Raw genomic sequence first — 13750 nt, 5'->3', positions numbered from 1 at the left:
ACCTAAAAATGGAAGAAGTTTGAAGACTCTTCCTAGAGCTGGCCGCCCGGCCAGACTGAGCAATCAGGGGAGAAGAGCCTTGGTCAGGGAGGTGACCAAGAACCCGATGGTCACTCTGACAGAGCTCCAGAGTTCCAATGTGGAGATGGGAGAACCTTCCAGTAGGACAACCATCTCTGCAGCACTCCATCAATCAGGCCTTTATGGTAGAGTGGCCAGACAGAAGCCACTCTTCAGTAAAAGGCACATGACAGCCCGCTTGGAGTTTGCCTAGAGGTACCTAAAGGACTCTCAAACCATGAGAAACAAGATTCTCTGGTCTGATGAAACCCAGATTGAACTCTTTGGTCTGAATGCCAAGCGTCACGTCTGGAGGAAACCTGGCACCATCCCTACAGTGAAGCATGGTGGTGGCAGCATCATGCTGTGGGGATGTTTTTCAGCGGCATGGACTGGGAGTCTAGTCAGGATCGAGGGAAAGATGAACAGAGCAATGTACAGAGAGATCCTTGATGAAAACCTGCTCCAGAGTGCTCAGGACAGACTGGGGAGAAGATTCACCTTCCAACAGGACAACGACCCTAAGCACACAGCCAAGACAACGCAGGAGTGGCTTCGAGACAAGTTTCTGAATGTGGCTCGAACATCTCTGAAGAGACCTGAAAATAGCTGTGCAGCAACGCTCCCTATCCAACCTGACAGAGCTTGAGAGGATCTGCAGAGAAGAATGGGAGAAACTCCCCAAATACAGGTGTGCCAAGCTTGTAACGTCATACCCAAGAAGATGTGTGAATACTTATGTAAATGTAATATTTCATTTGAATTTTTTTTAATAAACTTGCAAACATTTCTAAAAACCTGTTTTTGCTTCGACCTTATGGGGTATTGTGTGTAGCATTTTAGAATAAGGTTGTGACGTAACAACATTTGGAAATTGTCAAGTGGTCTGATTACTTTCCAAATGCCCTGTATTTTCATTTTGAAACATAAGATTCAAGAGCTGAACAATGTCATATACTGAAGTGAAACAATGGCTACTCATTAATGAATTGCTAAGGTTTTGTTGTTGTAGCTAGGTGCTGTTCATTTTATTTTTATTTAACGTTTATTTAACCCGTCAAGTCAATTAAGAACAAATGATTATTTCCAAAAAGATGCATTGTTGTATCTGTGCAGACAGAAACATGTTTCAGTGGTTGAATGTTTGCTCCCAAAAGCAAGGCTGTCCTATCCATACAATGATGGTTCCACTCGCATCCTCCATTCAGCTTGTCATCAATGCATGTGTAGGCATCCACACTCCACTGGGCTCAGAGCCCGCTCTGCTTACCGTACAGTCACTGGGGAAGGGGTTGTCACAGGACAGGACACAACAAGACAGAAGGCCTGACTGGGACATAGGAGAGGCCATCAGACAATCGCTCTCATCATTTCTAATTTGAGTTATGCCTCCATTTTAGTTATGGCATCATTCTAATGTCTGAGGAATTGTGTTTAGATGCTGGCATAATGGAAACAATTGATGTTATGAGGACATTGTAACCGTTCATTCTGGTTGGAGTTGCATGCAGGGCAGCATGTTTCACAAGGCTACTACAGGACTGGTCATACACCCAGGGGAGGGCTTTAAGATGGTGAAAGGCTAACCACCCTCTGTGTTAATGCATCAACCCATTGAATCATATGCAGTGAATGCAAATGCTAATCCTCCTCTAACAGCATGTTCACGTGCTGACAAACAATAACTTGTCTGCATGAAAGTCATTCAGCTGAATAAAACGCCACAGACATTAGGCATCACTGTGCTTTGGGGAAAGTGTGCAGCAAATGACATGGTAGCTTCAGCAATGCTCTCAGGGTGGTCTGATGAAGGGGCTGATTTGGGTTTATGTGAAGAGGGGTTGTCTGTCTCCATTTGATGCCTACCACTCAACACTTACTCCTGCCCAAGGGAAGATCTTGAGCTGGACACCCCTGGGGTTTCTGCTAGGCCTGCCTATTCTCCCACTGTACCGTAGTCTCCTATCAACGGGCCAGTGTGGAGAACAGACAGTACTTCACTGTAGAAAGCCAAGGATTTGATTGCATGGTTCTATGATGTTTTAATTGCTGTTGCCCCTCTTTTGTCGGCTTCGTAACTCATGATGATGACTCTTGCCTTTATTTTACTATCTCTGTGCAATGAAGTTGAGGAGCATTCCCCGCGCTTTGAACACAGTGCAGTTTTTGGTATGCATACTTCCTCTTAACAAGAGGCTGCTCTATAGAATAATGTGCATTAACTGTAGTCCTGCATGTGATCTGCGTACTGTGACTAGTTTAGGTGTTTATGACTGGACTGTATTTTACCTGATAGGAAATTTAAGGTGTCAACTCCCTTTTCTCTGTAATTTAAAGTCCAATATCTCATCCTACCTAATTTTGTGTGTGTATTTATACAAATATACAGTTTTGGGTTTCAGATTTTCTCTTTCTTTCACTTTATTTCCTTCTGTTACTTTCTTCTCTTTTGTCTCTCTACTTCTTCCTTCCTTTCTCCCTCTCTCTGTCTTTCTCCCTCTCTCGCTATCTGTCGCCAGGCCAAAGTCCGAGAGCTGGAGGAGAAATGTCGGACACAAAGTGAGCAGTTCAACCTCCTGTCCAAAGAGCTGGAGAAGTTCCGGCTACAGACTGGAAAGTTTGATACCCTTGGCAGTGGCACCGATCCCTTAACTGTGTGTGAATCCCCTGGATCGCCAAACAAATCCCTCTCCCAGCTCTTCAACGGGCTGGCCGCCCCCACAGGGAAAGGTTAGAGGAATCGCAGAAGAGCTTTGTTTTAGCTTGTCTGTGTACATTATGTACGCCATAGACCACAGCTCAGATAAGAATATTCATAATTGTTATTTCAGTCATCTGTGAGCTGTATGTGGACGTTTGAACTGTTAAATCAGACAGTGGAAGTGGTGGAAAGCTTTAGTCTAGCAAAATGACGCCAAAATACATTTTAAATGAACAATTCGGTGTTATGATGATGGAAAGACAAACGTGCAGCTGCTCCTGAAATTGGAGATCTGGAAGGCAGTGCTTATGACGTATGTGGCTCAACATAGAGCAAGTAGCCTAATGAAATAATCAATCAGGGTACTGTATGACATAGCCTTTACCACTGCTTGGCACATTCTTGTTGTTGACTTAAATAAATACATGCCAATAATACTGACGTTTACATTGGGCTTGTGCCTGGAATCTAACTCTCCTTCTGATTACATGAGGATCTGTATGTTTTTTAACACTAATGCAATTAGGATTCTTATTTTCCTAATTGTTAATGGGTTGTATCCATCTGTTGTTTGTGCTGTTGGTTCTTACAATGTAATGTATTACTTTTAATGGTATCTAATCAAATGAGGTATGGATGATGATGATGAATGGTGATAATAACGATGAATGACGATCACATGATGAAATGGATAAATAATTGTATGTGATAAATTGCACTCCATTTTGGACATTAGTGTTACGCACAGATAGAAATATGATTTCAGCAGGCGCAGTCATATTTCAGATCTTAGCTCTTCCTTTGTTTTGCCCGCAGGCAATGAGAGTCCGCTGAGCAGATCTGTGATCTCTGAGTTCATCCGACCGCTCCAGATCTGTGGGGACAAGCCGGAGCTCGTGTCTGTAAAGCCAACATTCCTCACCCGCAGCAGCAGCCGGGCCGACAGCTCTCAACGGGCCCTCCTCACTGAGGTGAGTCCTACTAGGTCCCTCCCTCCCTCCCTCCCTCCCTCCCTCCCTCCCTCCCTCCCTCCCTCCCTCCGTCCCTCCCTCCCTCCGTCCCTCCGTCCCTCCGTCCCTCCCTCCCTCCGTCCCTCCCTCCCTCCCTCCACTCTAGCCCTGATTGTATAAGCCTAATGAAGATGGACCTAAATAGCCCTTTCAAAACACTCCTCAGAAGATGGTAAAGCATTAATTATACTGTTACATAATTACAGCATTTATTACATGATTGCAAAATTGCTTCCTGTTTTGAAAGTCTAAGCTGAAGTCCTACTCAGGTGGAGATGTAGGACTGAGGAAACACAGTGAGGCAGAAAGGATAGGATGGGAAAAGGCCTATCTGTTTCCTTTTACTCTCCTCTGCTGGGAAGTTTTGGCAGGTTTACCAAATGTGTATAGGATACGTTTATAGGCTCTGCTATCATCCTACTGATTTCCACCATAGAAATGTCCACCATGAAAACAAAAATAACTGAAATTTGGTTGTTACATCTCTCAAGGTTTGTTCTCTCTCATCAGATGGACAAAGAACTAACCTCAACAACTAGGACCAAGAAGAGGTTCACAGGCAAGGTCCGTCTGTGCATCGCCCGGTACAGGTGAGAGGAGGGAGCAGCTTTGAGATGCCTTACACTACAGTGTTAGATTAAAAATGCATCCCTGCACAGCACTTTTCAGAAGTGTTTTCCACCCACATTGTCCCACTGAGGTTTGAACTCACCTCTTAATAATGATGCAGTGCTATGCTCTCACCAAATAAAATGAACTGTCAGCTGAAATAATTGGAATCCCCTAGAACAAAGGCAAATACATGAATGGAACCCAGTGCTGTCCACCCCCACTGTTTTTTTCTATCTCATTTAGCCTGTTGGAAAATGTAGCCTGTTGGAAAATTGTATATTTTATTATAGTTTTTTATTGCAGCACTCAGCAATTCCCCTATCACAGAGTTACACAAGGGTACTGCTACTGCAGTGTTTGTGGCAAAAATGTAACTGTGCTTGGATTTGTTTGGAATTGCTCGGATACTATTTATCTAGGCTACTGTGCTTTCCCATCACAATGTCATCAAGTTTTGACAGAAGCTAATTGTCTATACACAGTTCCTAATATTGTGTTTAATAATTGTCTCATTTTGATTCTGGGTTTTGGACCTTTTTGAACCTGAGTTCATCATCTAGCCTGAGATAATTGGACACATTTCCACTTGTATTGGGTTCAGAGGAGCAACGCAGCTAGTTCATCAGCTTGATTCTATTGTACTCTACTCTTTCTTTCCCCCAGTTATAACCCCTGTAATGGGCCCAATGAGCATCCTGAGGCAGAGCTCCCCCTGGTGGCAGGGAAGTACCTCTACGTGTATGGGACCATGGATGATGACGGCTTCTATGAAGGTCTGATATCTCACTGTATTTTACCCTCTCTCTCTTAAAAACCAATTCACATGATTTAAAAATTATTATTATTTCAGAGCAGAATGATTGTTGTTGCTAAGAGACAGCATGGATTATGGGATGTATTTACTGTATGGGCATTAGATCAGACGAGGATTAGGCAGTTGTGGATCAATCAGTGCTAATGTGGCTTTTACGATTGTCCTCTCTAGTCTTCACTGTACTGTACTTGGAGAGTTGTTGTTTATACAACTTACTGCTCGTCACTGTGAGTTGTTGTTAATACTACTTACTGCTCTTCACCGTGAAAGTTGTTGTTAATACTACTTACAGCTCGTCACTGTGAGAGTTGTTGTTAATACTACTTACTGCTCTTCACCGTGAAAGTTGTTTGTTAATACTAGTTATTGCTCTTCACTGTGTGTTGTTTATACTACGTACTGCTCGTCACTGTGAGTGTTGTTGTTAATACTACTTACTGCTCTTCACTGTGTGTTGTTAATACTACTTACTGCTCTTCACTGTGTGTTGTTAATACTACTTACTGCTCTTCACTGTGTGTTGTTAATACTACTTACAGCTCGTCACTGTGAGAGTTGTTGTTAATACTGCTTACTGCTCTTCACTGTGAAAGTTGTTGTTAATACTAGTTATTGCTCTTCACTGTGTGTTGTTAATACTACTTACTGCTCGTCACTGTGAGAGTTGTTAATAATACTAACTGCTCTTCACTGTGAAAGTTGTTGTTAATACTAGTTATTGCTCTTCACTGTGTGTTGTTAATACTACTTACAGCTTGTCACTGTGAGAGTTGTTGTTAATAATACTAACTGCTCTTCACTGTGAGTATTGCTGTTAATACTACTTACTGCTCGTCACTGCGAGTTGTTGTTAATACTACTTACTGCTCGTCACTGTGAGAGTTGTTTATACAACGTACTGCTCGTCACTGTGAGTATTGCTGTTAATACCACTTACTGCTCGTCACTGCGAGAGTTGTTTATACTACGTACTGCTCGTCACTGTGAGTGTTGTTGTTAATACTACTTACTGCTCGTCACTGTGAGTGTTGTTTATACTACTTACTGCTCGTCACTGCGAGAGTTGTTTATACTACGTACTGCTCGTCACTGCGAGAGTTGTTTATACTACGTACTGCTCGTCACTGTGAGTGTTGTTGTTAATACTACTTACTGCTCTTCACTGTGTGTTGTTAATACTACTTACTGCTCTTCACTGTGTGTTGTTAATACTACTTACTGCTCTTCACTGTGTGTTGTTAATACTACTTACAGCTCGTCACTGTGAGAGTTGTTGTTAATACTGCTTACTGCTCTTCACTGTGAAAGTTGTTGTTAATACTAGTTATTGCTCTTCACTGTGTGTTGTTAATACTACTTACTGCTCGTCACTGTGAGAGTTGTTAATAATACTAACTGCTCTTCACTGTGAAAGTTGTTGTTAATACTAGTTATTGCTCTTCACTGTGTGTTGTTAATACTACTTACAGCTTGTCACTGTGAGAGTTGTTGTTAATAATACTAACTGCTCTTCACTGTGAGTATTGCTGTTAATACTACTTACTGCTCGTCACTGCGAGTTGTTGTTAATACTACTTACTGCTCGTCACTGTGAGAGTTGTTTATACTACTTACTGCTCGTCACTGCGAGAGTTGTTTATACTACGTACTGCTCGTCACTGCGAGAGTTGTTTATACTACGTACTGCTCGTCACTGTGAGTGTTGTTGTTAATACTACTTAATACTCGTCACTGTGAGAGTTGTTGTTTATACCACTTACTGCTCGTCACTGTGAGAGTTGTTTATACTACGTACTGCTCGTCACTGTGAGTGTTGTTAATACTACTTACTGCTCTTCACTGAGAGTTGTTAATACTACTTACTGCTCGTCACTGCGAGTTGTTGTTAATACTACTTACTGCTCATCACTGTGAGAGTTGTTTATACAACGTACTGCTCGTCACTGTGAGTGTTGTTGTTAATACTACTTACTGCTCGTCACTGTGAGTGTTGTTGTTAATACTACTTACTGCTCGTCACTGTGAGTTGTTTATGCAACTTAATGCTCGTCACTGTGAGAGTTGTTTATACAACGTACTGCTCGTCACTGTGAGTGTTGTTGTTAATACTACTTACTGCTCATCACTGTGCGAGTTGTTTATACAACGTACTGCTCGTCACTGTGAGTGTTGTTGTTAATACTACTTACTGCTCGTCACTGTAAGTGTTGTTGTTAAAATTACTTACTGCTCGTCACTGTGAGAGTTGTTTATGCAACTTAATGCTCGTCACTGTGAGAGTTGTTTATACAACGTACTGCTCGTCACTGTGAGTGTTGTTGTTAATACTACTTACTGTTCATCACTGTGAGAGTTGTTTATACAACGTACTGCTCGTCACTGTGAGTGTTGTTGTTAATACTACTTACTGCTCGTCACTGTAAGTGTTGTTGTTAAAATCACTTACTGCTCGTCACTGTAAGTGTTGTTGTTAATACTACTTACTGATCTTCACTGTGAGAGTTGTTTATGCAACTTAATGCTCGTCACTGTGAGTTGTTGTTTATACTACTTACTGCTCGTCACTGTGAGAGTTGTTTATACTACTTAATGCTCGTCACTGTGAGAGTTGTTGTTTATACTACTTACTGCTCGTCACTGTGAGAGTTGTTTATACTACTTAATGCTTGTCACTGTGAGAGTTGTTTATACTACTTAATGCTCATCACTGTGAGAGTTGTTGTTTATACTACTTACTGCGCGTCACTGTGAGAGTTGTTTATACTACTTAATGCTCGTCACTGTGAGAGGTGTTTATACTACTTACTGCTCATCACTGTGAGAGTTGTTTATACTACGTACTGCTCGTCACTGAGTGTTGTTGTTAATACTACTTACTGCTCGTCACTGTGAGTGTTGTTTATACAACGTACTGCTCGTCACTGTGAGTGTTGTTGTTAATACTACTTACTGCTCGTCACTGTGAGTGTTGTTGTTAATACTACTTACTGCTCGTCACTGTAAGTGTTGTTGTTAATACTACTTACTGATCTTCACTGTGAGAGTTGTTTATGCAACTTAATGCTCGTCACTGTGAGTTGTTGTTTATACTACTTACTGCTCGTCACTGTGAGAGTTGTTTATACTACTTAATGCTCGTCACTGTGAGAGTTGTTGTTTATACTACTTACTGCTCGTCACTGTGAGAGTTGTTTATACTACTTAATGCTTGTCACTGTGAGAGTTGTTTATACTACTTAATGCTCATCACTGTGAGAGTTGTTGTTTATACTACTTACTGCGCGTCACTGTGAGAGTTGTTTATACTACTTAATGCTCGTCACTGCGAGAGGTGTTTATACTACTTACTGCTCATCACTGTGAGAGTTGTTTATACTACGTACTGCTCGTCACTGAGTGTTGTTGTTAATACTACTTACTGCTCGTCACTGTGAGTGTTGTTGTTAATACTACGTACTGCTCTTCACTGTGAGAGTTGTTAACGTCACTGTGAGAGTTGTTAATACTACTTACTGCTCTTCACTGTGAGAGTTGTTAACGTCCCTGTGAGAGTTGTTAATACTACTTACTGCTCTTCACTGTGAGAGTTGTTAATACTACTTACTGCTCGTCACTGTGAGAGTTGTTTATACTACTTACTGCTCTTCACTGTGAGAGTTGTTAATACTACTTACTACTCTTCACTGTGAGAGTTGTTAATACTACTTACTGCTCGTCACTGTGAGAGTTGTTTATACTACTTACTGCTCTTCACTGTGAGAGTTGTTAATACTACTTACTGCTCTTCACTGTGAGAGTTGTTAATACTACTTACTGCTCGTCACTGTGAGAGTTGTTTATACTACTTACTGCTCTTCACTGTGAGAGTTGTTAATACTACTTACTGCTCTTCACTGTGAGAGTTGTTAATACTACTTACTGCTCTTCACTGTGAGAGTTGTTAATACTACTTACTGCTCTTCACTGTGAGAGTTGTTTATACTACTTACTGCTCGTCACTGTGAGAGTTGTTTATACTACTTACTGCTCTTCACTGTGAGAGTTGTTAATACTACTTACTGCTCGTCACTGTGAGAGTTGTTTATACTACTTACTGCTCTTCACTGTGAGAGTTGTTTATACTACTTACTGCTCGTCACTGTGAGAGTTGTTTATACTACTTACTGCTCTTCACTGTGAGAGTTGTTTATACCACTTACTGCTCTTCACTGTGAGAGTTGTTAATACTACTTACTGCTCGTCACTGTGAGAGTTGTTTATACTACTTACTGCTCTTCACTGTGAGAGTTGTTAATACTACTTACTGCTCGTCACTGTGAGAGTTGTTTATACTACTTACTGCTCTTCACTGTGAGAGTTGTTAATACTACTTACTGCTCGTCACTGTGAGAGTTGTTTATACTACTTACTGCTCTTCACTGTGAGAGTTGTTTATACTACTTACTGCTCTTCACTGTGAGAGTTGTTAATACTACTTACTGCTCGTCACTGTGAGAGTTGTTTATACTACTTACTGCTCTTCACTGTGAGAGTTGTTAATACTACTTACTGCTCGTCACTGTGAGAGTTGTTTATACTACTTACTGCTCTTCACTGTGAGAGTTGTTTATACTACTTACTGCTCTTCACTGTGAGAGTTGTTAATACTACTTACTGCTCGTCACTGTGAGAGTTATTTATACTACTTACTGCTCTTCACTGTGAGAGTTGTTAATACTACTTACTGCTCGTCACTGTGAGAGTTGTTTATACTACTTACTGCTCTTCACTGTGAGAGTTGTTTATACTACTTACTGCTCTTCACTGTGAGAGTTGTTGTTAATACTACTTACTGCTCTTCACTGTGAGAGTTGTTAAAACTACCTCCTGCTTTTCACTATGAGTGTTGTTGTTAATACTACTTACTGCTCTTCACTGTGAGAGTTGTTGTTTATACTACTTACTGCTCGTCACGGTGAGAGTTGTTGTTAATACTACTTACTGCTCGTCACGGGGAGAGTTGTTGTTTATACTACTTAATGCTCGTCACTGTGAGAGTTGTTAACGTCACTGTGAGAGTTGTTAATACTACTTACTGCTCGTCACTGTGAGAGTTGTTTATACTACTTAATGCTCGTCACTGTGAGAGTTGTTAACGTCACTGTGAGAGTTGTTTATACTACTTAATACTCGTCACTGTGAGAGTTGTTTATACTACTTAATGCTCGTCACTGTGAGAGTTGTTAACGTCACTGTGAAAGTTGTTTATACTACTTAATGCTCGTCACGGTGAGAGTTGTTTATACTACTTACTGGTCGTCACTGTGAGAGTTGTTTATACTACTTACTGGTCGTCACTGTGAGTGTTGTTTATACTACTTACTGCTCGTCACTTTGAGAGTTGTTTATACTACTTAATACTCGTCACTGTGAGTTGTTGTTTATACTACTTACTGCTCTTCACTGAGTGTTGTTTATACTACTTACTGCTTTTCACTATGAGTGTTGTTGTTAATAGTAATACTTACTGCTTTTCACTATGAGTGTTGTTGTTAATAGTAATACTTACTGCTTTCTCTCTGTTCCTCAGGAGAGCTGCTGGATGGACAGCAGGGACTTGTCCCTTCCAACTTTGTGGACTTTGTTAAGGATGAGAAGATGCCCTCTGCTCAGCACAGGGACGGGGCCAAAGAGCCAGGCTACCTCAGTAGTAACCACAGCAGCCTGGGCTCCACAGGGCTGGGCAGCATGGGCCTGAGCAGCATCAGCAGCCTGCTGTCTGACAGTAAACTGGACCTGGGCCCTAGCCTAGATAGAAACCTGGAGAGAAACCTTGAGAGAAACCTGGGGAGCAACCTCAGTTCCACTCTGGGTTCCACTCACGGTTCCACTCTGGGCAGCCACATGGGTTCCACTCTGGGTTCCACTCACGGTTCCACTCTGGGCAGCCACATGGGTTCCACTCTGGGTTCCACTCACGGTTCCACTCTGGGCAGCCACATGGGTTCCACTCTGGGTTCCACTCACGGTTCCACTCTGGGCAGCCACATGGGTTCCACTCTGGGTTCCACTCACGGTTCCAGTCACGGTTCCACTGGACTGGGTTCCAGTCTGAGCAGCACTCTGACCAGCCTGGGCAGCAGTAGTCTGGGCATGGACTTCCTGGGCTCCATGGGTTCCTGCAGCAACGGGACAGGGACCCTGGATGTCAGCATTGACGAGATTGGTGAAAATATTGTGCCTTACCCTCGCCGTATCAATCTGATCAAACAGCTGGCCAAGAGTGTGATCGTGTGCTGGGACCCTCCGGTGGTGCCGCCCGGCTGGGGCTCCATCAGTGGCTACAACGTCCTGGTGGACAAGGAGGTGAGGATGAGCGTGCCCTTTGGGGGCAAGACAAAGTCGCTTATCGAGAAACTTAACCTGGCCACCAATACCTACCGCATCTCGGTGCAGAGCATCACAGAGCGGGGCCCGTCTGACGAGCTGCGCTGCACTCTACTGGTGGGGAAGGATGTGGTGGTGGCTCCTTACTATCTGAGGGTAGACAACATCACACAGGTCTCTGCTGAGCTCTCCTGGCAGCCTAGCAACAGCAACTACAGCCACACCATCTTCCTGAACGATGTTGAGTATGACATGGTGAAGGCAGGGGCCTACAAGTACCAATTCTTCCAACTGAAGCCCATGACCGTTTACAAGGTGAAGGCCGTGGCGCGGACACACCAGATACCTTGGCAGATGCCCATGGAGCACAGGGACAAGAGGGAGATCTCTGTGGAGTTCTGCACCCAGCCTGCAGGTCAGCCCACCTACTATCTCTCCCTTTCCCCCATCATTAAAACCAGTGGAGGCTGCTGAGGGGAGGACGGCTCATAATAATGGCTGGAATAGAGTGAATGTAATGTTATCAAACCCATGTAAACCACGTGTTCGATGTGTTTGATATCATTCCATTTATTCCGTTCCAGCCATTACTATGAGCCATCCTCCTCTCAGCAGCCACTGGTTAAAACACACACTTAGTCATCAGGTGGCATTTTGCATAATTGTAAATGCTTTCAGTTCTCCCAAAGAGGTGTACTCAGCATAACTGGTCCGGTTGTTTGTCTCTTCAGGGTGCATTGAGTCTGCAGTGCTGTAGTTAGTTCCTGCTGCTTCTGCTGCCTCTTGTATATCCAGCCTGCACAGCCGTATACTTTCACTGTGTTCTCCTGCTTTCAAAACCATTTCTGGCTAAAAAGCCTTTGGCAATTTGGCATAAACACAGCAATCTATTTACTCTAGCTCTGACAAGCTTTGAGCCCATTATATTTACAACCTTGTTACCTGACAGACATCTAAAGGCTCGTTTTCATATTTCTCAGTCACTTTTTTGAATGCCTTCAAGGATTTGTGTGTGCTGGCTTTGATAAGAGAGGCACACGCTAAAGATGGAGGGAAAAAAGAAGTGTGATGAATAGACATCCAGGGAGCGTTTGCTGCAGAAGGCTGCATATTATCAGAGGAGGAGAGTGAAAACCGAGTCGGTAGGGGAGAAAGAGAGAAACTCTAGATGCCTAATGTGTGTAAATAGTGTATGTTCTGTAGCTCTGTGTGACTGGTCTCCCCTGAGACCCCATACAGCTCTACACACCACGAGAGAGAGAGAGAGAGAGAGAGAGAGAGAGAGAAAGAGACCGCACAGTCATTACTATACATACAGCTGACTGTCTGCCAGCGCCCTTAAACCCACTGGCTGCTAGGTTTAACTTTTCAACCACTTATAAAGAACGCTACCAATGATTTCCCTCTGTTGTCTGGACATTAGTAATAAGTGTTAATAAAAAAAGATAATCAATTTGTGTCTAAAATAATGACTTAAGAACAAGCTTGCGAACTCCCAACTGTACATTTACGCAACCTTGAAATGAATTGAGCTGACCTGAATGTACTGACTAGCCCTGCTGTGTGTGAGTGACTGCTCGAGTCTAATGGGAGGGCAGAGGTCAGGAAGAGACAGGACAGGAAGAACAGCTGTAATGGGAGCTTTATGTGTTTAGGCAGCAGCAACAGGGAGGGGACTTATTACTGGGAACACACTGGGCATCTTATCAAGCGCCACCATCACATTGTGAGGTTAAGACAGCATTTGAGATGCATTCAATTACTGGAAATTGATCTTGTTCCTGTGGATGAAGTCACCAATTACATGACCTGCTTCGTGCCCTCCGCCGCGCCATGAGCTATTCCAGTCCAGTTGACTGGAATATGTTGCTCATGTTGAGAACAAAGATGGTTAGAAATAACTGGATGTATCATGCAACCAAAACATCATACAAGGGTTACTCCTACTGGTTTTTCTCTGCATGAATGTACATAGATGGAAGGGTTTCACTGAGATGATTTAAATGCACATTTGAGCCCTCACTGACACTCATGCTTTATAATATTCATAGTTGAATGACTAAAACAGCTGAGTACTCAGAATGCTCAGAATGTCTACTGCTGAATCCTCCTCTTCAGAAAGTAGTAGCTATATCTCTGCTGACACTCATCTAGTGGTTAAATGTGATTTAAGATGTATTGATACAC

The 13750-nt window shown here is 42.7% G+C and overlaps 1 protein-coding gene across 21 annotated transcripts in view; it reads left to right on the top strand.

Moving 5' to 3' along the window:
• The window catches only part of rimbp2b (RIMS binding protein 2b), a 127286-nt gene that overhangs the window by 83612 nt on the left and 29924 nt on the right, over positions 1 to 13750 (top strand). For 14 of the 21 annotated variants that reach the window (XR_008759114.1, XM_055919233.1, XM_055919237.1 and 11 more), the window contains 6 exons: positions 2188 to 2229; positions 2580 to 2790; positions 3578 to 3732; positions 4282 to 4361; positions 5047 to 5156; positions 10767 to 11978. Coding sequence is in view for 20 of the 21 variants with exons in the window: in XM_055919233.1 (XP_055775208.1) it covers positions 2188 to 2229; positions 2580 to 2790; positions 3578 to 3732; positions 4282 to 4361; positions 5047 to 5156; positions 10767 to 11978 (1810 nt within the window). In the remaining variant the exon portion in view is untranslated. The remainder of the gene's footprint in view (positions 1 to 2187; positions 2230 to 2579; positions 2791 to 3577; positions 3733 to 4281; positions 4362 to 5046; positions 5157 to 10766; positions 11979 to 13750) is intronic. The other 7 variants (XM_055919246.1, XM_055919239.1, XM_055919236.1 and 4 more) reach the window with 1 other exon arrangement.

Source organism: Salvelinus fontinalis, chromosome 4 (assembly GCF_029448725.1).
Source record: "Salvelinus fontinalis isolate EN_2023a chromosome 4, ASM2944872v1, whole genome shotgun sequence".
Taxonomy (NCBI): domain Eukaryota; kingdom Metazoa; phylum Chordata; class Actinopteri; order Salmoniformes; family Salmonidae; genus Salvelinus; species Salvelinus fontinalis.
Note: the sequence above shows the minus strand (reverse complement) of the source record. Positions and strands in the feature narration are given on the sequence as shown.